The 26738-nt window shown below is 42.8% G+C and overlaps 5 protein-coding genes and 1 long non-coding RNA gene across 7 annotated transcripts; 4 read left to right on the top strand and 2 right to left on the bottom strand.

The window, feature by feature from the left end:
* Window positions 1–2424: 2424 nt before the first annotated feature.
* LOC135625730 (VQ motif-containing protein 1-like) lies at window positions 2425–2727 on the top strand. Its single transcript, XM_065130818.1, has one exon. The coding sequence runs from the start codon at window positions 2425–2427 to the stop codon at window positions 2725–2727; it is 303 nt and encodes a 100-aa protein (XP_064986890.1).
* Window positions 2728–5189: 2462 nt separating this feature from the next.
* Window positions 5190–7469, top strand: LOC135625889 (glucan endo-1,3-beta-glucosidase 11-like). Its single transcript, XM_065131012.1, has 3 exons — window positions 5190–5342; window positions 5428–6503; window positions 6812–7469. Exons 1-3 carry the CDS (start codon window positions 5303–5305, stop codon window positions 6896–6898), a joined length of 1203 nt encoding a protein of 400 aa, XP_064987084.1. The 5' UTR covers window positions 5190–5302; the 3' UTR covers window positions 6899–7469.
* Window positions 7470–8973: 1504 nt separating this feature from the next.
* On the bottom strand, window positions 8974–10700 carry LOC135624857 (uncharacterized). 2 transcript variants are annotated; one of them, XR_010491803.1, is made up of 3 exons: window positions 10560–10700; window positions 10299–10468; window positions 8974–9709 (listed from the first exon to the last, which is right to left on the bottom strand). It is a non-coding gene; the product is annotated as an uncharacterized LOC135624857 (long non-coding RNA). The 2 variants fall into 2 exon arrangements; XR_010491804.1 differs by having other exon boundaries at window positions 8974–9706.
* LOC104000842 (transcription factor bHLH30) lies at window positions 10582–12788 on the top strand. The gene is made up of 2 exons (XM_009422980.3): window positions 10582–11355; window positions 12013–12788. The coding sequence occupies exons 1-2, from the start codon at window positions 11068–11070 to the stop codon at window positions 12493–12495; spliced, it is 771 nt and encodes a 256-aa protein (XP_009421255.1). The 5' UTR covers window positions 10582–11067; the 3' UTR covers window positions 12496–12788.
* Window positions 12789–13207: 419 nt separating this feature from the next.
* Window positions 13208–14893, top strand: LOC135625945 (GDSL esterase/lipase At5g45910-like). The gene is made up of 5 exons (XM_065131100.1): window positions 13208–13560; window positions 13631–13846; window positions 13928–14079; window positions 14150–14426; window positions 14495–14893. The coding sequence occupies exons 1-5, from the start codon at window positions 13320–13322 to the stop codon at window positions 14719–14721; spliced, it is 1113 nt and encodes a 370-aa protein (XP_064987172.1). The 5' UTR covers window positions 13208–13319; the 3' UTR covers window positions 14722–14893.
* A 1768-nt stretch (window positions 14894–16661) lies between these two features.
* Window positions 16662–20031, bottom strand: LOC135624856 (GDSL esterase/lipase At5g45910-like). Its single transcript, XM_065128880.1, has 5 exons — window positions 19738–20031; window positions 19380–19598; window positions 19164–19312; window positions 18785–19061; window positions 16662–17167 (listed from the first exon to the last, which is right to left on the bottom strand). The coding sequence occupies exons 1-5, from the start codon at window positions 19937–19939 to the stop codon at window positions 16932–16934; spliced, it is 1083 nt and encodes a 360-aa protein (XP_064984952.1). The 5' UTR covers window positions 19940–20031; the 3' UTR covers window positions 16662–16931.
* Between the last annotated feature and the right edge of the window lie 6707 nt (window positions 20032–26738).

Here is a 26738-nt window from a genome sequence, read left to right as displayed (position 1 = left end):
TGCGAGGATCCCGCAACCGCACGCCACCGCGGCCCTGCGTTCGGGGCGGCCTCGAATCCAACCAAAACGAAAGAATTGTTATGCTATCAACATAATAGGAAGCGAGCGATCGTTGTGGCACGTGGGCCTCTAATTGCTGACAGGGGGATTCTTACGCCATCTCCTCTCTCCTCTCCGTCCCACGCCCGGTCAAACACGGAGGCGATTAGATTACAATAACAATATCTGTTATCAATTATTATTATTATTATGGATAGAGGAGGAAGAGACTAACCTCTGCAATTAGCAGTGTGGTTGTCGGTCCCCTTTCTTGCTCAAGCGAACAGGAGCTGTGAGCCACCCATGAGCTATGTCTATCGTTTTGTGCTAGATGACGTGCTCTCTTGCTGCCATGGACAATGATTTGCATGTGAGTAATGGGAATGCACATGACAGACATCGACAAAAAATTTACTGTTTTTGCCTCTTCAATAATGTTTTCCTTTGTAGTGTTGGATTATCCTGATTAATGATGATAAATTGAGGTGTAATATGGTTCCTCTTTGGACTAAATTTACTGCTTCGACATTTTATATCCGATGCAATCTTTATAAGCTCACAACTTAATGGTTTTGAGGATATTACATTCTATCGGTTCTTCCCTCGATATTTCACCTAACGTTTATGATTTGTAGATGAGCAGTTATGCACTGAGACAAATGAGAATCCAGATCCAATCTCAATACATATATAATATCATTTCTAACTATATAGTCGGTGCATCACTGTCATAATGTGGTTATATATTGTGGTCAATGGCTAAAAGGGCTTGTGGCTACCTTAATGTGTATTGGAACACGGAAATAGGAGGAGGGGGCCTTTAATGTTTCAACCTCGAAGGGTGAGAGGGGAGAGAGGAAGTAAGAGAAGTTGAGAGGTTACATACAAGTCTCTGACCTCCCTTCTTCTTCGCCTACATTTCTGTGCTCTGTCTCCCCTCTCATCCCTTGGAAAGGGAGGCGGTGACTTCCTTCTTCCTACCACTTTCCTTGATTTCTTTCCATGCCTTGTCCCATATGGGAGCACGCTGTTCTGTGCATGCAGTGTGCCACTGGCTACACTCGAGTCTGATAGATTGGTATCTTCACAACATAGTTTAAGAAGCAGACAAAGGATGATCTTTACTGCTTCTGCAACACCATCTCCACGTTATTGCTTGTCCTCAATTTTGTATTAGGTAGTAAATCAAATATCAAGATTATTGTCCAAATATGTATACTCGAATTATGTATCTGTCTTAATGTTTGAAGCATCTAGTAATGAGCTAGTTTGTATGGCCACTCTTTCGTCATATCGTGTGATCACGTCGAGGTATCATAACTCTAGTATTTGAGGTTATCTCTTGGTGAGAGAACGAACGGGTGTGATGGCCTCACCAGAAAACTTAAGCTGAGGTCAATTCATGCGGAATTCAGTCCTCTTGACGCATTTTAGGTTCTGCACTTAGATAATCCCAAGCACAACCAGTGTAGTTATTTCATCTTTCACTCTCTTTCTTTTGGTGTTGAACGACACCCATCAGTTGCATTGGACGAATTCTCATATATAATTATAAAGAAAAATAGCGTCCTATCTAAAGCATTGAAATCGTCGTCAATGATTGACAAAGAAGATATAATCTGCCTACAAGTCAACCGAGTTTTATCAAAAAAAAGAAAATTTCAATCGAATTCCATCACCAATAAATAACCTTCTGTCGTTTTGGATCTTAAAAATAACATTCAACGAATTCGATCACCAATTTGCATGGAGACTTTGATTTGGAGACGGCTGAATTGAGTAGCAGGACACCTCGTCGAGGAAATTGAGCCACCGGAAATATCTCTGTGGAATTGCACTTGGAGGCTCGATCCTGTGGTTGAGGCCAACCAGCTCCAGACACAGCAACTCTCTTGCGTCGAAGCTCCGCCATCTCACGTTCGTGCGAGGGTCGTCGTGTTGGCCCTTCGGTAGGAATTGGACCTTCAAACGAGATGGCTTGGTGAGCAAGAAGCCCAACGGAAGCGTGTTTCGTGAAGACGCCTGGAGAGGTTTGTCTCTACATCTACAGACGTCCAGTGATCACACTGGGGACGTGACGTTCAGAAGATCAAGGTAGAGTCAAGCACTACGTGGCAACCAGTGAGAAGCCCGCATATGGAATGTGCGTGTTGCTCACACGTACGTACGAAATGAATCGCATTTGTACTTTTCATGTCAGTCGACTATAAGATGACTATTCTCAGTCGCTGTACGCCTGTTTCTCTTTGTTCCGACTGGTCTACAAGCCCTGCCTCGGCCTATCACGCGACCACCACCGTGTATAAATACGTTCGTGTAGAATTACACCAGAAATAACGTTACAGCAGAGCTCCACACGATCTACAGAGCTCTCTTACCGTTCCCATGTCTTACAGCCAGGGGGAGAGAGTCCCGACGAAGGTGCGAGTCATCGTCACCAAGTTCGTGCAAGTCGATGCCGGGCAATTCAAGTCCGTGGTGCAATGCCTCACCGGGAAGGATTCCGTCGTCGCTGAGGCGCCGGAGAGCTGGAACGGTCGTAGCGAGAAGAGCCATGTGGTCGATCGAAGCTGCCGCAGAGGCGGAAAGCGGGTGACACTGGGGGATCATGAGGTGCAAAGGGAGGATGAGGGAGGAGTTGAGTTGCTGCCTACTATAGACGAGTTATTTGAGTTGTTGGGAGATTAAGTTTTTTTTATCTTGCAGGAGCAAAAACAAAATTATCTTTTACGGATGTGTTAATATTTTATGAATTAATATATGAATAATATTTGTTACTCTTTTCGTCCGAATGTACTAACCAAAATAGATGTCTCAACAAAGATATTTCTAACATATGAAGAAGGAAAAAAATAAAATTATTTTTTACTGAAGGTGTTAATATTTTATGAATTAATATATGAATAATATTTATTATTCTTTTCGTCCGAATATACTAACCAATATAGATAAATGTCTCAATAAAGATATTTTTATCATATGAAGAAGGAGAAAAACAAAATTATCATTTACTAAAGGTGTTAATATTTTATGAATTGATATATGAATAATATTTGTTACTCTTTTCGCCCGAATGTACTAATCAATACAGATGTCTCAACAAAGATATTTCTATCGTATCAAGGAAGGAGAAAGATAAAATTATCTTTTACTAGAGGTGTTAATATTTTATGAATTAATATATGAATAATATTTATTATTCTACGTCTGAATGTACTAACCAATACAGATGTCTCAGCAAATAAAGATATTTCTATTATCATACGAAGGAAGGAAGGAGAAAAACTTGTCCTTGACAATGACATTAGAGAAAACTTCCCATTTTTAGTGTTGAATTAAACCTTATTATGCCGATAAAGATTACTCTTGTGATGATTTATTTAAAAGATACATGGTAGCAATAGAAAAGTATTTATTTGTTTAGAAGATACAAGATCCACCAAAACCTTTACATGTTCTTCTCTATTCTACTCTCTCTTCATCCAACAGATCATGGAGATTAGACTAAGCTGACTCTTTAATCTTTATGTTTTTGACATCCTGCCCATCCGCAGCACAGAACAAAGCAAATGGATAAAGCTTCCTTTCCACACTCGTGCATGTTGACCATTTCAAAATACATTCACAGGCCTAACTTGGACAATGGGAAAAGCACCGGATCTTCCATGCAAAAGAGTACACGATCCTCCATGCAACCCTTCGACAAGACAGTGCAACTCTCAAGTCAACTTTTTCTTTTCCTTTGGCCCTTGCTGATGCAAATTCCATAAAGGGGGAGTAACAAAGCAGGCTGTGTTCCAATCTCCACGTAACAAAACCATTATCCATGACGCAGTATGATGCATGCTTTTGCCCTTCTCCGAGTCACCCGCAACAGTGCTCATCGGACATGAAACATGTGATTGCTTGCTGGGTTGTCTGAGGTCCATGGATGGTCATCCTTATCTTTCCCAACCCACCAAACCAAAGTTCTTCTTCTTCTCTTGCATGCCAAATCATCCGCTTTAGACATTTTGTCAGTGAAAAGAAGGTATATGCCTGCGGGATCCAATCTGTCAAACATGAAGCGATAACAGAGTTCGGTTCATCGGCTGGAAGACCTTTTATAGTTGCAGTCAGTTCTGAGGTAGTGCATAGCTGCAGCTAAATGTTAATAAGATGTTGATGGTATAGAGCCACAAAACCCATGTTTCATGCAACTTTCGGCTGCTCAGCAGTTAAGTTGCCACTAAGCCTCACTGGATTATGACTCGATCTTAGTTTATTTTCAGCATATCGTCTGGGCCATTCTACCCACATCAATATGTTGGTCCTTGCAAAGCAGCACTACAATTCGACCAATGATTGTAATCTTGTAAGATCATCGATTCACCAACCCTCTGTCGCCTATGACCTGAATCTTGCCGTGAGGATACGCAACGGGTGTGTAGATGATAAGTAAATCGAGTCAAACAGGAGAGGCAGCCTTTTCATATCAGTGACAGATCGTATGATTCGGACTCGATCTTATTAAATCCATGTCTTGATGCCTTTTCCCCTTTTTCTTGTCGTGTTTCAGTCGCAAAAAGATGGCGCAGCCTATTCATCATAATCTGATCCATATGTATCATCTTTCACCAAAGGTTATAGCATAGACTATTTCACGAAAACTGATTGATCTCAGTGGACACAGTCATCGATTATGAAGAGTGCTCCTTTTTTTGTCTGACCAAAAGTAAGTTCAAGCGTGTTGAGACAACTGTGGGTCTCTTCGATCACCTAATACTGCATTAACATCTCGGTGGTCAGTCAACGACCAAATCTTGAGATAACTTCATCAATGTGGAAGGCTCCTTTGCCCATTTTGAGCTGCTCTGCTCTGCTCAAACAACATCGAGATGAAGAACGGAGAAGCTTCCTGTCTTTGGTTGCATGCAGTTAGTGGATCATTAGGGCTCAAAAATTGATGGAAGAGGAATCAGCATCGTGCTGTCTCCTTCTTCCCCTTTGGACCTTCTCCTCCTCGTTTTCGCGGTCTAAAGTAAGCAGCTGTGTGGCCTACCCGCCACCCGGGTCGAAGTAGAGCGCAGTGTAGCCACGTGTGATGCACTACAAACTCGGAGAGAAATATAAATCCTCTCTTCGAAGGCAACATTGGGAAAATAGAAGAAAACTTCCTTCTAACTTTCACGCAAGCAAGCAAAGAGGGAGGTGCCAAAGGTGATCGCCTTCCTTTCCTCTCTCTCGGTGTACAAGAGGTCATTTGATAGTCATCGAATCGAGAATGACTCCCGTCTTCGTTCTGTTCGTCCTTCTCTGCTCAGGTGCACTATTCTTATCCATGTCAATGAACTTGTAGTTGAGGTCTGATAGAACTTAGAATGACTCCTTTTCTTTTTCTTGGGACAGAATTCGGCTTCCTTCGTCTTGGCTTCGCATTAGGCATCAACTATGGCCAAGTAGCCAACGATCTTCCCACTCCAGATCAGGTTCTCAGCATCTTGACATCCCTCAAGATCACGAACACAAGGATTTACGACACCAACCCCAAAGTCCTGGCAGCGTTCGCGAACACTGGTATCGAACTCATCGTCACGGTTCCTAATGAATCCGTCGGCCTGCTCACCGACCCTCGACAAGCTCTGCAATGGGTGGCGACTAACGTGAAACCTTACTTCCCTGCCACAAAGATCACCGGCATCGCGGTGGGGAACGAGGTGTTCACGAGCGACGACCCGACGTTGATGTCGAACCTCGTCCCGGCCATGGTCAGCATCCACGCCGCGCTCGTCCAACTCGGCCTCGACTCGTACATCCACACCTCGAGCGCCAATTCCCTGGCCGTGCTCGAGAACTCATACCCCCCTTCCTTCGGGTCATTCCGGCCGGACCTCGCGAACCTGATGGCGCCATTCCTCCAGTTCTTGGCCGCAACCAAGTCCCCGTTTTGGATCAACGCATACCCTTACTTCGCCTACAAGGACGACCCCGAGAGGGTTCCCTTGGACTACGTCCTGTTCAACCCCAATTCGGGGATGAAGGACCCTTCCACAAGTCTGCACTACGACAACATGCTATACGCCCAAGTCGACGCCGTGATCTTCGCCATGGGTCGGTTGGGGTACGGCGGCGTGGAGGTGAGGGTGTCGGAGACCGGCTGGCCATCGAAAGGCGACCCCGACGAGATCGGTGCGAGTGCAGAAAATGCGAGGGTCTACAACAGGAACCTGTTGCTGAGGCAGATGGGGAACGAGGGGACTCCACTGGTGCCTCACCGGCGACTGGAGGTGTACTTGTTCGCACTGTTTAACGAGGATATGAAGCCCGGGCCAACGTCGGAGAGGAACTACGGTCTGTTCCGGCCGGACGGCACCGTGGCCTACAACATGGGGTTGACTGCACTGCCTGCTTCTTCTTCTTCTTCTTCTTCTTCTTCTTCTTCTGCTGCTGCTGCTTCCGTTTTTCTCACATCCTCTGCCACAAGGGTAAGCTGCAACTCTGTTCTGATTTGTCTTATGCTCCATCATTATCCTAACATATAAGAAATACCACAATTGATCTTTGTTTCTTTCTCATTTAGAAATTAATATTAGTGAGGTTCGTTGATGCAAAGCAAGAGTATCAAACATTTAGGAACATACAAAACTCATGAGAATTACAAAAGGTAGACATGCAAAAACAAGCTTCCATTACATGCTAAAGGAAGAAGATGGAAGAAAAGAGGGTTGCCACTATTATTGGTCAAATGCATCTTTATATTTACAATAACATGATTTCGGTACATCTGATGCAGGAAAGTAAGGAGACGGGCAGCTTCTGGCAATGGGGGACTTTGGTATTCTCTCTGACCATCCAAGCTTTGTTGAGAAAAGCATTCTAACAAAGGCGGATTGGCTTTGGTTCTCGTTTACAAGGACTCAAGAAAATTTGCAGGATCCATTGTTGTGCTTGCTCTCTGAAAGACACAGGAAATTTCCGAGCCCAAAGGAGATGTACCAAACCAAGGCAAAGACCACCGCTGTACCATATCCTACCTTTCCGAGAGCACTAAAGTTCCTTTGGAGGATTCTTCTTTGCATGGCCAGTGACTCAAGAAGAAAGTCCTTGGATTCTCGAGGATACAAGGAATGGGACGGGCTCTCAGACGACAGCCAAGATGGGACTTCCGTTTCCCACTTTGCGGCCTTTGGCTTCCGCTTAAAGCTGGTATTGAGATAAGCTAAATTATAGTTGACGGCAACTCGATTCGGTGAACTAAACTAAGTGTAAGAAAGATTGGATACGGTGGGTCTCGTCCGAGTGCACTTTATTCTCTGACCGAAATGTCGGCAGCGGATCCGAAGCCATGTGATGTGAGCTCGCTTTGTGTTTGTGGGCGGTGGGATTCATCTCTCTCAAAAATATGGATTTAAGCTTTCTATCTATCTCAGAAATTTTTTGATACAAATTAATCATGCTATGATGGGATGTGCCAATTTCTGTAATGATATTTTAGTGATGAACTTATTTATTACAAACTTTATTGATACAATAAGTTGTAAATTATGATACCAAAATTGTGTAGGGGAAGAAGAAATCTAATATCAAAATAAAAAGGTATTAGTGAGAACAAATCATCATTATTCAATTGGATCTAATAAAATAATCAAGATCGATAACCAAAGTTTCAATTTCAAACCGGATCAAGTGATGGGCAGCAAAGAGTCCAATGGTCGATGGACAATTAGGTTATCGAATAAGGGATGATACCAATAGAGTAATCTTTAAGAGGATGGAACTATTTGCAACTACAACCAAATTCTTCGTAGATCCGATCAACTGTGATTTTTTAAATTTAATTTTTTATTTATTATATTAAAGAGCGTACGTGAGATATTATTATTATTTATTTTTAAAAATTTAATTTAATTTAATTTTTAATTTAATATTTTAAAAAAATAATTGATAGTTTACTATTTGACTATTTATGAATCGAATCCATATGAAATCAAAATCGAATGGGGTGAATAATTTGATGGTTTCGAATTGAACCGGAATCGATGCGTATTGATATGAGTTTGAATCTTAATAGAATATTTTTTTTTTCAATTGAAATTAGTAGGTCAAATCAAAATCGAAATTAAACTGATAGTTTCAAATCTGATTCTAAATTTGATGAAACCAAAATAATTTTGGAGCGAATTTTGGAACGATAACCCAATGTGGTCACCGCTCATTAGAACCTCAAATCATCCTAATTCTCATGTTTCTCGATCACCTTTGAGTCGATTAACTTAATACAATAGTTTTACTCTTATATTTCCAAAAAGAAAACAACAACAACAATAATAGCGATAAGAGGACGGACAGGAATTCACATCAAACGAACGAGGGCTGATGAATTCTTTTGGTCCACCTAACCATCACGCTCAAATTGTTAAGTAATTTTGGTTATCATGCTAGTCGAATTAGGTATGTTCTTGGATTATTATTCTTGTTGTGGCCGAATTAGGTATATTGTTGCTATCTATAGCAAGGATTGAAAGCAACATCGAGCATCAAAATAAGGAGTTGTAGAGAATAAAAATAATAATAAAATCAATAATATTAAGACTATAAATAGTAAAAACAGTTATTATTTCTTGAACATAAGGGAAACAAAATCGAAGTCATGCTCTATATGAATATATTATAATTTATTTCTATAAAGTGATGCAATCTTGAAACAGGAAGGAAAAATTTTCTTCAATTATTCGCATAGCCAAGAAGGCGTAAATATGTTTTACTTTGATTTATTGCTTTCTTAAGGCTTCTCCGTGCATGCATTTTGCTTGGTGGCAAAGACTACAATCCTTCCCTTTTTTGCCCACAGGAACGTCTTTCCTCGCTGAAGAAGCTAATAGATGATAATCTCTCTATTTTGATTTTGTTGAGAAAAATCCTCTAATCTGTTGAGAGAAATCCTTTTTCATAACCTGTATAAATAGGAGATTTATGAAAGAATGAGCCGGTAAGAGTTAGAAAATGCCTTCTCTTTCAACTCAAGTTTCTTCGACTTGTTTGACAAAGACATCACATCTTCCTTCATTATTTTCTTTTCTTATGAGCTAAGGCTTTCGAGATGACATTACACGTTGGCCAACTCTCTGCTAATCGAAGTTATCTGCTACAACTTGCATTAGAAACTCACACAGATGTGATAGATTCCCAACCTCTGATGCGAGGGGGTGAGACTTTTTTGGGCCAAATGCGAATGTTAACAATCATAAGACAACCTTCTTATTGTTTGTCCGCTTATATAAGTTGCCAGGAAGTCTCCTCTTCCGCATGCATATCAACAACAAGTCTTCGTTACATGTCCCACACCACTGCCCTTAAATTACCTCTTCCGGTCTTCCTGCCCTAATCATCAATCATGTTATGTTCTCGTATTTTGTTTCTGCAAGCACGAGAAGAGCCATTCAGGTTGTCGTTCCATGACAGCCACTTCCGTGTGGAGAAGACGACTTATAATGATCTACTTTTAACGACCAATAAGTGAAGATTTATTCTCAGTTCTCGCTGTACCTGCAAAAAACGAAAAACTCGTAATCTGTTGTCATCTCTCTAATGCTTCTTAGAGAACTCGTCATTAGGTGATCCGTCCCACCGGCGATCGACGTGGTGGACCAACCCACCGCCCCCTGGTGTGACACCACGTATCGAAAGCCTTCTGCACATATACAGATAATTAAACCAAGAACCTAATCCCCAATGTTTATTTAAGTAATCTCCACCTTATCTACGATCAGATCAGCATAGACTCCATTTGTCCGTATATTATTTTAATCGACGATCGGTGGAAGATGCAAACGAGACTCGATATAAAAATCCAAGTACCTCAAGTCCTACCCAAACAATATATAGGTTCTCGGCAGGTCAATGGGTCGCTGGGAGCAACTCATTGGCCAAACACGAGATGTCCCGAGCTGAACCATCATTTTGGCATTATGAAATCACAGGAAGCTGCTGTTCTTGAATGCTAAAGATCACCAAAAGCAGATTGGTGATAAGGTATTATTATAAGATGCCAGAAGAGATGACAGACGATCATCTCGTCACTTGTTAGGTTATTGAGGTGGACTTTCAAGGCGAAGCTGCAGGTCTGCTGTGACCATTTAAAATGAACAGGTAAGAAAAATAGTGGTTTTGACAATAATATATTACGTTCAAGGACGAAAGTAAATAATAATAATAATAATAATAATAATAATAATAATTGATTTTGATAATAATAAATTTTATTGCTGAATTTAGATTACCAGCATGTCATCGGGTCCCATTCCCCCCTGTGCTGATCGGGCAACCACGCTGCGATAGGTCTTGGAGAAATCACCTCGGAGGAAACCCACTCATCGCCATTGGAATATTCCGCAGATTCTACAACATGCTTCTTGATGTCTCTTATCATCTCTCATGTTACTGATCGACTCTTGAGTTTAAATATAAAGAAAAAGAGCATCAGCAATTGTCTTACTCTATTAATTTATCCGAATTAGTCATATATAAAATTCAATACCCACTTGCTCTGTTCTGTCCATCCACATTGCCTCCTTTCTCTTCTCTTCTTCCGAGAGTTCACTCCCATCCTTGGAGGTCTGCTTCTTCCCTCTTCTGAGTAGAAGGTTCCGCCTTTGCGACGAGTCCATTCTCCTCTGCTCGTGATCAGCGACGATCGAAGAGAGATGATCGAATTCAGCAGAAGATCGAAGATGAAACCCTTGTCCCAGTAGCTCCTGCCTCCAAATCTCTCCTTGTATCGTAATGGTAATGGAAGCAATCGATTGGATTCTAAGAAGAAGAGCGAAACATGGATCCATCTTCGGCGAGTGGGTAGAGGGCGAAGTGAGGAAGCTGCGGCGCCTGCGACTCTCCTTCTGGTCCTGCCCCCCGAACCGCCCTCCCGGTTCCTGACTTCCCAACAAAGAAATTTCTTCTTCCTTTTCCTCCTCCTCCTCTTCTTCTGCTTCTTCTTCTTCAAGCTCTTTGCCTTTGGATTCTGGCTCTGCTCCTGGGTCGTTTCTACAGCCGATGGGTTCTGTTCCTGTTGGGGATTTGGGGTTCTTGAGAGGGTTTCCGAATGGACTGGGGTTCGGTTTCGGATCGGATTCGTCGTCGTCGTCGACAGTGTTGGACCTGGAAAGAAGGGAGTTTGTGAAGGCGCCTTCGAGGCTGGGGGGCAAGAAGGAGGGCGGCGGGGTGGTGGATGCGAAGACAGCGTTGGCGCTGAAGAGCCATAGCGAGGCCGAGAGGCGGCGGAGGGAGAGAATAAACCACCACCTGGCCGTGCTGAGGAGTATGATCCCCTGCGCCGACAAGGTTGGTGGTTGCTCCCTCTCTCTCTCTCTCTCTCTCTCTGTTCTTGTGCTGTGTTTATGGGCCGCCGTTGAAGATCGGTGCATCTGAAGCTCACCAGGCCTCGCCAAAGATCGTTCTTTGCTGTTAAATCACTACCTACTGCGATCCGGTGCGCGACTTTGGGCACGAGCCACGGTGATGGTGCCCATCTGGAGACACACCCCACCACCTCTGGCGCTCTGGATGCTTACCACCTCCGCAGCACCGTGTGCCTAAACTCGTGGGTCGAGTCGCGGTTCGTCTCAGATGCCTATGCGATATTATTATTTGCATCAATGCCCTCCAAACCATAATATCAATTATTTTTTTTCTCTTTTTATTATTTTATTAAGCTATGTCATCAGCATGCTCGTGATGGTACAGCACGCCCGTGATTGACACGGAGTCGTTGCACGCCAGAAAACCCTTAGTAGTTTATTATTAGGACGAAAGAATCAAGGTTACCCAAGATTCATCTGTAATGAGTTTTGGGAACTGGTGATGTCGATATCCTTCCTCGTAGGACGTCCCCACTGTCAATGTTTATAGCATTTGCTTCGTCGAAATATTATAGATTGAATGAATGATGTTAGATTCATTGATACTTGCGTAGTAAGACGTACTGGTTACTTCTTGCAGTTGGACAAAGCTGCGTTGCTCACACAAGTGATCAACCACGTAAAGAAACTCAAGAAGAATGCCGCAGAAATCAGCGAAGGCTACACTATACCATCCGACGTCGATGAGGTGAGGGTCGAAGTTGAAGGAGATGCAACGAAGAGTGGCAGCTTTATAGTCAAAGCATCTCTATGTTGTGAGGAAGGGCCGGAGATCCTGACAGATCTAAGACAGACACTTCAGAGCCTGCATCTGAAAATTATCAGGGCTGAGATTTCAACTTTAGGTGGCCGAGTAAAGAATGTTCTTGTGATGACATCTGATGGAAGCTCCCGCGCCATCGACAAGCATGTTTTAATGGCTACTGTTCACCAGGCACTCAAGTCCATACTTGACAGAGTCAACTCACAGGTGGACTTTCTGCCAAGGACCTCATTTTCTAGCAAGAGGCGAAGGATCTCACCGTTCGAGTCCTCAAGCTCCTCTTCATCACTTTTATACTGAGGAGTCGAAGCTTGCGACTACGCTATTGCTGATGCTACTTTGGTTTGCTTACCGTGTGTGATGCTTTCTTTCAGATGTCCTGTAATAAATAAACTTCAGAATGCTTGTTAGGGAAGCCTGCAGTAGGTTTCTGTTGCTTTGAACTTCTAGAGCTTCCCTTCTAAGAAGCTGGTGCTTGTTCGATTGATGTATGATCTCCGTTGTTCATGAGAAGTATGTTGTATTGGGGTTGCTCGTATGTAAAACAGCTCTGTATGTGAACTCGATGAATTACAGCAGTAACTCTTTGATTATATTGCTACTGTCATCTGATTCCTTGGGCTCGTTTTGGTTTGGAGATTGAAGATTAGATTCAGCTGATCTTATTGCAGAGTAAGAACAGGAACGTATAGAGGGCGTTTGAAAAGGAAAATATACGAGGATCGAAGGTTGTTTGGTCCATACCTTAAGGAAACTAAATTTACGGCTCGTGATCCATCGAATAATAAAAATAATCTAGAAAGTCAACGGTGGTTGGTTTGGGCGATGCATTCGTTGAAAATGGGCATTGAACCATATACCACATTCTAAAATGATGAGAAACGAAAGGGACGATCTAAGCAATAGGTAATGTGGAAAGTCAACGAAATTGATCATGTATCAATGCTCAATCGTGCACGCAATTCACTTCCAATGCTAAAAACAATGACTATCACCTGTTCAACTGGGCAGCACGGTCGTCGACTGGTTCAGCTATAGATTTCGCGGAAGAGCGAGCAGAGCAGAGCAGATCAGAGTTCCAGATGAGACCGTAAAGCTTCGTTAAGGTCCTTCAGGTGCTTACCATGCAGCCTCCTGTCTGCATCTTGTTCCTTTTGATCTCGTGCTTCCATCTCTCCTCCTCCACCCGCACTTTTGATGCCATATTCAACTTCGGGGACTCGCTCTCCGACACCGGCAATTTTCTTATTGCTAACGCCAATGCCTTCCCCGCTCCAAATATCGGCAATACTCCTTATGGCATGACCTTCTTCGGCCACCCGACGGGCCGCTGCTCCGACGGCCGCCTGATCATCGATTTCTTTGGTACCACCACCTTCATCTTCTCTTTCTTTCTTGGCAAAATAATATTATACCGCACTCTGTTCTGATGCAGCCGAGGCTTTCGGACTTCCGCTGCTCCCGCCATTCCTGTCGCGAAACCAGAGCTTCGCCAGAGGAGTAAACTTCGCTGTCACTGGTGCCACGGCACTCGACGTGTCCTTCTTCGAACAGAGAGGACTCGGAGGGATGCTTGGGACGAACTTGTCACTGAACGTCCAGCTTGGGTGGTTCGAGCAGCTGATTCCTTCCCTCTGCAACACGACTGAAGGTCACAGCAGCTTACTTTTGTTACTGTTGTCGGTCCCCGAGAAAGAGGCCTTGATTACCACATGAGGTGAGATGCGTGTAGACTGCAGGAAGCTCTTCAGCAAATATCTCTTCCTGGTTGGGGAGATCGGGGGCAACGACTACCTGGTTCCTCTGACCTTCCACCGACTGACCGAGGAGCAGGTGACCGCGTACGTGCCTACGGTCGTCGAAGCAATCAACAATGCCACCGAGGTAGGAAGCGCCATACCGCCACGACTTTGCATACCTTGACTGACCACCTCCTCTTTCATGGCACCTACAGAGATTGATCGAGCTCGGGGCCGTGAACCTGGTGGTTCCGGGGAACCCACCGAGCGGGTGCTTCTCGGGCATCCTCACCATGTTGAACGGCACCAGCAAGCGGGATTTCGAGCACGACACCGGATGCTTGAAGAAAGCTAACGATCTCCTCAAGTATCACAATCGATTGCTCCGCGAGGAAGTGGTGAGGCTCAGGAGGAAGTACCCTCATGTGAGGATTAGCTATGCCGACTTCTACAAGCCCATCATCCGTTTCGCTCGCTCCCCCGGCAAGTTCGGTGAGTTATACTATTTACCATGCATTCAGATGAAGAGTGAGTGACCTACGCAACTCTTCCACATGCAGGATTTAGCTATCCATCTCTAAAAGCTTGCTGTGGCGGGGGTGGGCCTTACAACTTCAACATCCAAGCCTTGTGCGGGCTACCGGGATCGAGCGCCTGTGCCAATCCCTCGGCCGCCATGAATTGGGATGGTTGGCACGCCACCGAAGCTTCCTATCGACAAATCGCAGCCTCTTGGTTGCACGGACCCTACGCGCACCCGCCCATCATGAGCCTAATGAAGGATTAACGGGTGAGACGCAGCAAACGAAACCTATCCAAGAACCAGTTGCATGGGCAACTCGGATCTCATCTATTTACCATTTGATCTCTGGAATCGTTTCATCCGTTTTCCTCCGGTGATCTTATGTACCATGTAAGCCTCACTGTCTGCAAGTACTTTGCTTGATCTTATGACAAAATCTAATCTTTCTTTAAATAATCAACATCACGAAGGATTTAGCTACAAAAAACAAAGATTTCAAATTCACCCTCTAGCATACGTCATCAGTGACCATTAAGTGCACAGGATCCATATTCAATCAAATTTCATAACCTGCATACGCGTAGCCATTATTACATGAGGAAAAGTGTGCGATTGAAGGTCAAACCTGACTAGCCAAGGGTAGAAACAGATACTGGGATCACTCAAATAAAATTACGATGCGGATAGTAATTATGATAAGACTCGGCTGACGTCATATGATGCCTCACGGAACAGCACCTGGTCAATGCAGACCGGAACACCGATCGAGGCACATTAACATCCTGCCAAAGCTCAATTCTTCAAGCCACGCCAACACAAAGTCAGACGCTACCAACCTGCCCCCTGCAAGCGGGCAGCTCAGGAAGCAGTATGCTTCCCTATAAATACCCCCTCGTTCATTAGAAAAGGGGGGGGGACAGACACACAAAAACACTTCTTCATCTGAAACCCCCTCCACATCTGCTAACTTGATCGTCGGAGGAGTCGGGCCGAGCGCCTCGGCCCGACCTTTGTACAGGTGCGAAGCCGAAGGTCCCCTCCGGACGTGCAGACGAGGAGTTCCTGCCCGGAGGAGACGGCTACACCGTCCCGATTGGACACTGCACTCGACCGCCTCAGTAGGCTCGAGGAACGCCCCAGGGAGATCCCCGTCGTCTGGACCCGAATCGAGCCGCGTCGGCCCCGAGGCCACGGCTCAAAGTTGTTTCCCACAACACATATAACTTTGAATTTTTTTGTATCAAAGAAAACTCGCCATGCACACCAACACAAGATTGTTGTGCCTCATCTTTCAATGGACATGTAGATCTGCAACTCAAGTCAAATTTCGTTCTTCTGGTTATAGTCAGCATTGTCAAATTTCATGGTTTGAGATGTCGACCATGAAATCTATGTAGAATGACTAACGTTTCATATTCTAAACCATTATGAGAGAGAAACAAGTTTATCATAGTAAACGTTTCTTTTATAATATTATCGATCTCAATTAACGAATCCTTGCTTATGTTAAATTAATTTTATCATACTTTTTATGATCTTTTTAATACTTATGATTTTTCGAGTTGAAGAATTAAGAGCATAAGAAGTGGTAGATGTCAAGATAACTAGATCCGACTCAGTTCAAGCGTGCATGCATAAAAAGTCTGACGTTACTAAAACGAAGACTCGGCTCAATAGTTGACCTATATGAAGATCAAAATCGAATGACTTTTCAATATAGTCCCTCCGATGCTCTAATCAGTTTTTGAGTAAATAGTCATCATCTTATATTTCTGTGGTACGATGAACTTAGCTCAAGGGAATATTCTACATTATGGATGAGATGTTTTTTTATATTAGATTAATATTCATATGACCCGATTATGAATTAGTGAACTTAGTGTGAGAAAATATTTTACAATATGAATAAAATATTTCTATGATATTTTATGTTCTTGACCCCGATAGTTTCACTTTGTTGCCATGTGATGATGACTGGGGTGAATATTTTCCATATTATTATCAATTAAAATACTTGAAAACTTTGATCTCTCGCCCTGTCTCCATCAAATGGTAACCTTATTAATAGATAGAATGGAACAGGCTTATATTTATATGGTGGGCTGAAGATTAACATGATCATTCTAATGACTGTAAGATCTACGAAAACAATCATAAACCTCAGAGCTCTAATTTGGGAGAGAAGGTATCAGATGGACAATTAATGAAACCAATTCAAGAGATGTATATTTTCCCTTCCCGTTCCTGCACTTGGATGACAACGACTGGCTTATGGGATGAATACAATATCAGATCGAATGATTAACATAATGGAATGCAGACGCTAAAGCGTTGCAGTCCTGTAACAATTCCTTCGTACAAGACACAAGAATCTGCACTGGTGTTCGATGAGCAATGACCGTTCCTTGAAATGCTGACGCCAAGCCTTGCGTGTGAAACTTGCAGAAACGTAGCAGGTATAGGTGATGATAGTATCAGCTCTGGGAGGAGGAGGAGCTCAGGATGGGCGGGTCGACGTAGGGGCCGTGCAGCCAACCGGTGGCGATGACACGGTGAGCGGCCTCCGTCATGTGGATGCCGTCCCAGCTCACATGCGTCGACACATTCTCGCACACGGTGTAGCCCTTGTCGTTGCACCTCCGGCCTTGATCGTAGTTGTAGATGCCGCCCCCGTTCCCGCAACACGTTCGTAGAGCTCCCGCAGTGAACCCTGACGAGCAAGTTTCACAAGATGGGTGGAGACGATGAAGATTTCTACACATAAAACTTAGGCTTCTTTCATTTCTATACGCAAATTAACTACTAAACTTGCCAAACTTGTTCTTTTGTGAATATGTTCTTATGTCATTTAGATATGAAAGATTTGGTCCAAGATATTGTTGTCGATATCATGAACAGGTGAAAATAAATACTTGCTCAATAATTGTTGTTGCTATCATCCAGAAAAAAAGTGGTTCATACTATTAGACCTTTCAAAGGAGGAGACAAAATGAGTGATCACGCCTTTGTCGATTTCTCCTTTCTCTATTACTTGCATCTAAATCAACCGGTCACGGTTAAACCGCTGGACAATCAATTATATTCAATTTGATTGCCACTGTAAGTGACGAGACGATAAATGGCAGACCTGTTCAAGTTGCCTACAATCAACCACCCTTAGCTTTATTGAATCTTCAAACACACTATTAAAAGCGCACACGTTATTGACGAGAATTATCAGCCGTGCATGTCGACTTCCAAATGCGCGCCCTAAGCAGAACTTTATTCCAGAGATCACGAGCTTCCTTCCCGTCCGGGCACCTAAGCCATGTTCCCTGATCTTTCTTCCAGAGAGACACATGTAGATGTGACACTCGACCAACCACCCTTACATACATTATGTACTTGATGACACAAGAAAAGATAATAAGAGTCACGATTCCAATCCTTGCGCTCGTAAGCCCGACACCGACCTCGTGCCCCCGATTGGCTCGAGCAGCTGGTCCCGCTAGATCGAGTTAAGACTCGGTGCAAAAGCCCAATCGTTGGGGGTTGCCTAGTGTTCATTTAATAGTGGGAGGGCGCCATTCAAAGGATCGCCACCCATCATTATCATGGATGTCTCTCGATCATCACTCATTCCAACTACCACCACGTACCCATATGATCGTAAGTTTATTATGAATAAGAGAATATAGACATTGAATTGGATTCACGCTTAAGTAATGCTGATGTTTAGACTTTGTCAAATCCCACGTGTGACACTAATTCTTGGGAAGTGGTACGAAGCAGCCTTCTATTTGTCCACTTTCTTCATCAAAATATATCTTCTTTTTTGCTGCTAACAATTATCTCCCCCTCCTAATTAGATCTCATCCGAAAATGATAACTCATCTACGACAAATAATATGCTCTCATGTGACAGGTTAAAAAGATTCTCCGCCACACCGTATCTAAACAAAGAGGAATCGACAAGTTGAACTACCCCACTAGATATGGCCCACTAATGTTCCATCACCAAAGGAGGACTCCAAATTTTACTACGTAAGATGCGTGCTTAGAACTTCTCAAGACTGGCTTTCCTATGATAAAAGAATCATTAAAGAAACAGAGATCGAACAGGAGCACACGTTACCCTTCCGATCACGTAGGCAATTAGTCACTGACAAGGTAGTTCAACCTAAAGCTGGCAACGATGGGAAATATTATACACTCTTCCACTAATCAAAGGTTATGTCTTGAGGAGATGAGATTAATAGACTATTACTCGGAAACCTGGAGCTATTCATGATCAGCAACCCATGCATAACGGAGACTGTATGCGAACAAAAGGAAGATAAAGACTGACCATATTTCAACGGGTTGAGGGTGAAATCGATGATCTGCGAGTAATAATCCGCGTATCTGATGGATACGGACGGGTACTTGCGCTGGAGATGGTCGAGAGCCTTCCGGAGCATTGCGTTGTGCAGCCATGACAGAGCGTTGTACTTCCTTCCGCATCCAGTCTTGGGGCCGTAGTCTTCAGGGTCAGGTGTGTGGTAGTTCGTCAGGTACAAGGGGAAGCACCCTACCGGCAGCAATCCTGGCACAACGATGTCGACGGCGCCGAGGCCGATCAACCTCTGCGTATATATGAGAATTTGTATGATCTTGTTGAGCCATGGCAAGTAGTGGGATCAAAGAACTTGAGGCGGTATGGTCGGATAGATATGCCCGAAGCTTACCTCAACACCATCTGAGATGGCACTGACGACATGAGGCACAAAGGTGCTCACTTCATCGATTCGTCTCCCAAAGAAGAGCGCGGTGCTGTAATCGTTTCCTCCGAACTCGCCCACGATAAAGAGTGATTTGCTGAGGAAGTCCTTGCAGTCTGCCATCAGTTTGTACAATTCTTTAGTAGCGAGAACAAATTGAAGTACAGAGTTATGGTCGATCACCTTGTGGCGCGCCGCAGATCGTCGGCAACAGCTTCTCGAACCGCTCCACCTGGATGTAAATGGAAGCGTTGACCCATAGACCTTTGCTAAGCCCTCTCTCGTTGAAGAACTCGAAGCCGAGTGTGGTGGCGGCCACCACCGCGAAGTTTGCACCCTGCTTGAAGTCGTGATCCAAGAACTCTGAAGACGGCGGAAGCAACGGAAACCCGAGGTCTTGAGCTGCAACATGCACAGAAACACCCGCGAACAGTTAGTGTTTGGTCGGTCTACAGTTGGCCATGATTGGCTCGACATGCTCGACAAGCAAACTTAAACAGGGGAAAGGATCCATAGGAGTTTATTCGCCGGCAGTACGTACCTATGAAGTCGATAACCAGGCGTCCGTCGGAGCACCGTCCGGTGGCGCGGCCGAAGAAGGTCATGCCATAAGGGAGCCTGCCGATGCGGACGTTGCCAGTGTCGGACATGGAGTCCCCGAAGTTGTACAACGCATTATAGCGATGAGAGACGGATGGACGGAGGAAGAAGAGGAAAAAGCAGATGAAGATGGAGAGCTTCATTGCTGGAGCGGAGGAGGAAGGGGGGAAAGCGCCGATGCTTTGACGATTCCCTCGTTTCTCGAGAACTCTTCCCTGTATTAATTTCTGGCCAGCTTACAGCATCCTTTTTATCTTTTTCTTTCCCATTTACAACCAAAATATCTTGTCATCGTGACCAGTATGCAGGGGTGATCGTTGGACCAGATCACCCATGAATCCCATCACGGCTGACGTATCATACGCGCAGGTCACATCAGGTCTGACAAGTCTGCGGAAGCCCGCAGGGATCGACTGTAGAGTATTTGGCTTCAACAACAGTTCATCAGATGCACCACATGAGTAATAAAATAATGGAATTCGAGAGAGAGGCCAATGACTGGTGAGCGTTGACTAAGCATGAGGGCCTTCTTTTAAAACTGTTCCTGGGGGTGTAGTAAATTGTTCCCACGACAGCGAGCCAGTGACTGATAGTTGACTAAACCTATACAATATGCAAACAACTAAGGAATCAGAGAGCAACAATAATGTTGATAAGCCTTGCCTTTCTCAAGCTTCATGTGCAGTTTCTCTCCTCAACTACATCGCTCGACCTGAGACCACCCACGCGTCCGGCAAGACTCCGGCATCGCCAACGCCCGCTTGGGTCCACCGCTGCCGAGGAGGAAGTGGGAGGGGAAAGAAGATAAACTTTAGGGAAAAGTAAAGGAAAGACGAAGGACAAAAGGAGGATTAACGAAAAAGTGGTAGAGATAAAGACAGGGAGTGCATTGGAATATGTTTCTCGATCGCCTTTGTTTACTGTCGTTGTCATTGTCTTTGCTCTTTTATCTTATTCAGCTGTGGCGCGTCTACGCTAGTGATTTAATTGCTTTCTTTCTTAGCGACAGGAGACAAAGGTTATACACAGTCTTCCTCCAGGAACCCATTCAGAGAGGGCTTTTCCCATCCATTGGTGATGGGCTGCTCACATGGTGAAGCAGTCATGGCTAGACTCGATCTCCTGGAGTTGTTATGAACAAGTCCACAGCACTTAATCAATTTGTCTTGTTATTTATATAAACTTGCAGCCCTCTTGTGGCTCACCTAACCTAATTTTAGTCATAAGATATAATGGTCAATCTGCCTGCTGCATTAATGGTCTTAAATTAGGGTGTTGCAGGGATGATATGTTGCCTCTTCAGTTGCCTAAGGGATTCATGATCGATCTTATTATTGATCTCATGCTTATGGGTTCGTACGTGTTATTCACAAAACCTTGCCATCATCCTTATGGCTGATTGCAAGTGATCCATAAGGCCACATTGAGAAAGTTTGATAGGTTGGACTTGATATGTACACACACACACATCTTCCATGCCACTGCTAGAACAGATAAAATAGAACTCCATTGCACGTTAGCAAGTTGGAAATCATTGGAAGTTCATTGATTGTATTTGATATCAAGCTGTCCTTTAACATTGAGGAGGCTACTTTAAGCAGTGGTTCGGTCATACCTCCTAAAGCATCCCTTGCAAGGGGGACCATAGATGCAAGACTCCAAAGACTAAACCATATCAATATTAGATCATGCGCTGCACGGGCGAAGATGCAATCGACATGTTGGGCTGCCATTATTTAAGAATCTGTGCTATCGATAGCCTCCAACTGTAAGTTCGTCTTCATGAGCATGCAGTCTGCAAACACTATTGCCTTACAGTTGATTCTGGTCCTCCATTTCCATAAGCAAATAAGAGATCATTGTGCAATCATGCACATCACCGTCACATTCTGTCTTCTCTGTGCGTGTGGTACTCCCACTCATGTCCAGCGAATAAGGGAAGATCTCTTTCGAGTACCAAAGCGAGCACTAGTACACTGTCACCAGCAATACCAAGTCTCCCCACTGACAAGACGTTGGCTTATGTTCATAGAAGGCAAATCTACCAAATTATAGGAGGCTGACTTGTGAATAGTCCCTTCATATTATCGCCTCCAGCATAAATGTCAAAGCATAGTTGCTAAGCTTTTGAGTTGTCATGCAAATCTCTAGTATCCCTTAACCTGATCAGGGTTATTTCAATCTCTGCTCACGTACGGATACATCTTAACAAGGTTTCGTCGGTGCAGAGATGCATGTTCTTTGTACCAAACTTGCACCATCGGCTGAAAGAGAATAAGCTTTCCAAGTCTATTCCATGATTGAAAGGTAAGTTAGCTACTATCTTTAGCCGTCAAGGGATGAATGGACTGAAACATCAGACACTCGTAAAGCCTTACTTTGATTCGCAATAAAGGGACCGATTCGATGAACAAACCAGACCTCTGAGGTTAGAAGCGAACAAGGCCCGCAGCTGGTGGCTCCATTTATTATCACTGAAGAATCCAACTGCATGTGGAGAGTGTTCCTCATCAGTTCCAGTGTTCTCACAAGGTCCAAAGTAGATTCACTACAGATGCCCTTTAAATAAAGCTTAAAACAATGGATTTCTTTTCGTACTTACTTCTCTTACAGTTCATTTGTGTTGGGGTGGTTAGTGAATTGCGAGTAATTACTCTGTTTTCAGACAAGTGATGAGCACGTCTTCCTTGGCAAAATGGCATCATAATCATTTCCATGCTTACAAAACAACGTAAAAGAAGCGACGAGATTTGCCTATTTTAAACAGCAGAATCACCGTTTCCTGATCTCATATTATCGAGAGTCGCTTTCGTGATTTATGTTGCGACTACCGAGATTTATATGGATATATCAAGATTTCAATGAGACGGAAGAAAGATGATTCACATAAAAAACAAGGAGCCATATTATTCATTAAAGCCACCCACCTTCATCGTCACATTGCAGTGTCAAACATCTCACAGTGCCACAGGCTCAATAATAGAAAGGGCAAAGCAATTCCTATTCCTGGAGAAAAACAGAGACAACAGCTCACACTTGGAAGCTTTTTACAAGGCCTCGTCGAATTGAAGGACGCATTCAATGATGCTGGGGGTCGGGACCTCCAGGAATCCGCCTCTTCGATCCTTCGTACACCTTCTCTGCCGACCGATCCCTTTCTCCTCCTGCTGCTGCTGCAGCTACTGCGGCAGTGATCGGCAACGATACGTCTGCGTACCCCAGTGCTCTCCGCTGCATTAAGCGAGCTTCTGAGCTTCCGACGGAGGTGAACAATAGTACAAGGATCCACAGCCGAAGCCTGTGCACCACAACCCCACTCATCTCTGCTCATCAATTCGACCTGGAGAGTGCGAGCTTGCACCCGAAGTATTTTATACATGTGTAGAGGCAGCCGAGCGCCGACTCGTTTAGTTTTGTATGTTATCTCCGACTGAGTGGACTCAACCTATGATAGGGGTAGGAAACTGTTTTGACATGACACCCCAGATTCGACGTAACACACCCCCACGACGAACGTCTTATGCGGCACACTACCCCAGAACAAGCATTAACAACGACACGACACGCGCCCATACCGAACGTACCCAAACGACCCCCTCGGCGGAACCCTCATGATCAGCCAAGACAGGGGGAGGAGTTGACTGACACCCCCCATACCCTGCGGCAGTTCGGCCCTCCACGCAACGACCACGACAGCGACAGACGCCATCAGAGGTACGACCCTGCTCCGGCAGTATGGCACATCAGGTAACATCAAACCCGCTTATAAATACCCCCTGATTCCTAACGAAGAGGAGGGGGCTCTCTCACTCAACACTCTACTCCACATCACTGACTCGATCGTCGGAGGGGTCGGGCCGAGCTACCGACCCGACCTATGTGCAGGCACGCGACCGCAGTTGAGCCCTCTCGGCGTGGCGGAGTTTCCCAGCCAGGCCCACTGCATCTGCCATCTCAGGATCCCAAGGAGGAGCCACGTCTGAACCTAGCCATTTGGAGCTCTGAACCAGCCGCGTCGACCCCGAGGTCACGGCTAAAAAGTTACTTACCGTAACAACCTACTTGCAATCGAAGATTATATATGAAGATGAGACACTTGCAATTATAGTAATGAATGAGATATTTGGTCAGTACATATATTGTCTATAGGTCTCAGATTTGAATACATGACATACGTTATTTGATATAATATATTTTTTAAAATAATAATAGAATGAACAACATACAATCTATTATGACCACCATAATCGATCGGTTCGATAATTATTTTAAAGCATGATCGACGCTGAAGATAACACTTTAGGGGCTGAGATTGGGCCAAATTCTACATAAGCATCAATGAAATATATATATATATATATATATATATATATATATATATATATATATATATATATATATATATATATATATATATATATATATATATATATATATACTCCTACGTAATCTGATAAAGGTATACATCTACAAATAAAGGAAAAAAAGGGCAAGTTCATTAGAGTAATTTTCAGCTGATTTGTTGATTCCACTTTGACCAAGTTTTACTCGGTTAGAAGATATATTATTGTGTTTCCAGTAAAAAGAATCGAATTTTCAGTATGTATGTGACCGTTTACTTTGTGCATTCTGTGTAGGCTAGGATGACTTATTATGTATATACGAGTATAAAAGGATTCATTGAATTATGTGTTTTCGTCTCGGATCAAATTAATTTTCTTTTTCTTTTACGATTTATCAGAAAAAAAAAAGGCTCTAGTTCTAGCTTTTACATTGGAGGTTGTTCATTTCGAAATGTTTATCGTGGCATGCCTCTCTTCTTTCTCTCCTTTTCATGTGAATTCTTGGTTTGACGAAAAAAGAGAAATTTTTTGATTTTTTTATAAATATTTTGGGTATGGAGAAAAAAAGTTGAACTATAAAAACTCTTACGAGGGTTGTCGCTATATATGTCTTGTCAGATATAGTTTATTAATCTATAAGATATTTCGTAGAATCGATGAGCTTTACTAAATTCGTAGTTCCACTAATCCAACCAAAACCAAGGTGGCTACAGTGATCGATAACCTTTGATCGCTCAAAATGACATATGTTCTCCTATGAAATAAAAATTTAAAAAAATAATATATCATAATACAAAGCGCGATGAAATTTATTGAATGCAATGTCTATTTATATAGGTTAGAGGAGAAGATTTTTGTCGATTGATCAGTGAGATTTCTTCGTGTAATTAAGAAAATCTTATTTACTATCATGCCCTCTCAAGATTGAGCTCCTGTCAAGGATGTCGATATTAAACCGATACAATAAAAATAGTTTATTGGTAAGAGGCTTCGTGAGTGAGTCTGCTAGTTGATTAGTTATATATATATATATATATATATATATATATATATATATATATATATATATATATATATATATATATATATATATATATATATATATATATATATATATATATATATATATATATATATATATATGAGAAACACATAGTTGATGTTTGACAACTTATCTCGTACGAAATGGAAGTCGATGACATTGTATTTCATGCGTGAATAAAGCACTGAATTAGCACATAAATAGGTAGCTCTAACATTATTATAATATATTATAGGAATAAGGGTAGAGTTGATGTTAAGTTTTTTGAGCAGATTCGTGACCCAATTGAGTTATGCAATAGCGATGGCGATGACACGGTATTCAGCTTTAGTTGTAGCCTGTGCAACTATCTTTTGTTTCTTAGAATTCCAACTGATTTGATTAGCTCCAAGGAAGACAATATACCCTGACATTGATGTTCTATCATCAAAGTTTCCTGCTTAATCAACATCGACAAAAGTATGAAGATGAAGTAGAAGTGTTTACGGAGGAAGAAGCCATGATTGAGGGTCCCTTTAATATGCTATAAAATTTGTTTGACTACAGACCAATATATAGTAAATGACCAATGTATAAATTATGATAATTTATTGAATGCAAATGAGATATTTAGACAAGTAAGAGCTAAGTACCTATCGGTATTGAGTAAAGTATATATTAAGATTTTCATTATATAATTTGAGTGATACACTAGTAGAAAGGGGAATTGTAACATCTTTTACATTCTGCATGTTTGTTTTTTATAAGAAATCTTGAATATACTTTCTTTGTGATAGGAAGACTTAAAGATGTAAATGTTGCTTCGACTCCCATAAAGTAGGTCAAGGTTCATAGATCTTTGAGGGAGAATCGATCAGCCAATTATTTTATGAATACTTGAATCTCCAAAGAATCATTGCCCATGACAATAATATCATTCACATACATCAAAATATATATTGTGCCTCCATTTTATTACTATAGGAATAACGATATATTAGACTTGGAGTTGATGTTAGAAACAAGCCAAATTCAATATACTAAACTCTTGGAGGTTAACGAAGTCCATAAATAGCTTTGTGTAGTTTACATGTATGCCTTGAATACTGAGGATGAATGAATTCAGGAGGTTGTTACATGAAGATGTCTTCAATAAAAATCTCCTATAAAAAGACATTGTTAATATCCAATTATCGTAAGTATCAACATTTTAAGATGACTAAACTCAGAATAAGTCAGATTGTTATGGGTTTAACAATGGGACTGTGTGTCTCTGTGAAGTCAATACCAGGTCGTTGATGAAACACTTTAGTTACTGGACGTACTTTATATCTGATAACAAATTCATCTGGGTTCCGCTTAATTCGAAAGACTAATTTACACCCGATAATATTTTATATATGATGAAAAGGTACTAGGATCTATGTAGAGTTATGGATGAGGGCATCATATTCTTTACGCTTTATGCTAGTATGGAGATTTTTGAGCTTGAGTAATTATGGTGGGTTCACTAAATTAGGTTTTCTTATGATGTTGATCATTGTTGATGGACAACGGAGAGAGCCATCGATGTAGCCT

The sequence above is a fragment of the Musa acuminata genome, chromosome BXJ2-10 (assembly GCF_036884655.1).
Source record: "Musa acuminata AAA Group cultivar baxijiao chromosome BXJ2-10, Cavendish_Baxijiao_AAA, whole genome shotgun sequence".
In the NCBI taxonomy this organism is placed as follows: Eukaryota; Viridiplantae; Streptophyta; class Magnoliopsida; order Zingiberales; family Musaceae; genus Musa; species Musa acuminata.
This window is presented reverse-complemented; position numbering and strand designations above follow the sequence as displayed.

Bases quoted from the DNA above. Each gene is read 5' to 3' on its own strand.
- LOC135624856 (XM_065128880.1), bottom strand. From the start codon at position 19,939: ATGAAGCTCTCCATCTTCATCTGCTTTTTCCTCTTCTTCCTCCGTCCA. The intron at 19,313-19,379 runs GTGATCGACCAT...AACTGATGGCAG, and splicing joins GATCTGCGGCGCGCCACAAG to ACTGCAAGGACTTCCTCAGC. The intron at 17,168-18,784 runs GTCAGTCTTTAT...CTTGCTCGTCAG, and splicing joins CCTCAACCCGTTGAAATATG to GGTTCACTGCGGGAGCTCTA.
- LOC135625730 (XM_065130818.1), top strand. From the start codon at position 2,425: ATGTCTTACAGCCAGGGGGAGAGAGTCCCGACGAAGGTGCGAGTCATC.
- LOC104000842 (XM_009422980.3), top strand. From the start codon at position 11,068: ATGGGTTCTGTTCCTGTTGGGGATTTGGGGTTCTTGAGAGGGTTTCCG. The intron at 11,356-12,012 runs GTTGGTGGTTGC...TACTTCTTGCAG, and splicing joins TGATCCCCTGCGCCGACAAG to TTGGACAAAGCTGCGTTGCT.
- LOC135625889 (XM_065131012.1), top strand. From the start codon at position 5,303: ATGACTCCCGTCTTCGTTCTGTTCGTCCTTCTCTGCTCAG. The intron at 5,343-5,427 runs GTGCACTATTCT...TTCTTGGGACAG, and splicing joins GTTCGTCCTTCTCTGCTCAG to AATTCGGCTTCCTTCGTCTT. The intron at 6,504-6,811 runs GTAAGCTGCAAC...CATCTGATGCAG, and splicing joins TCACATCCTCTGCCACAAGG to GAAAGTAAGGAGACGGGCAG.
- LOC135625945 (XM_065131100.1), top strand. From the start codon at position 13,320: ATGCAGCCTCCTGTCTGCATCTTGTTCCTTTTGATCTCGTGCTTCCAT. The intron at 13,561-13,630 runs GTACCACCACCT...GTTCTGATGCAG, and splicing joins CCTGATCATCGATTTCTTTG to CCGAGGCTTTCGGACTTCCG. The intron at 14,080-14,149 runs GTAGGAAGCGCC...TGGCACCTACAG, and splicing joins CAATCAACAATGCCACCGAG to AGATTGATCGAGCTCGGGGC.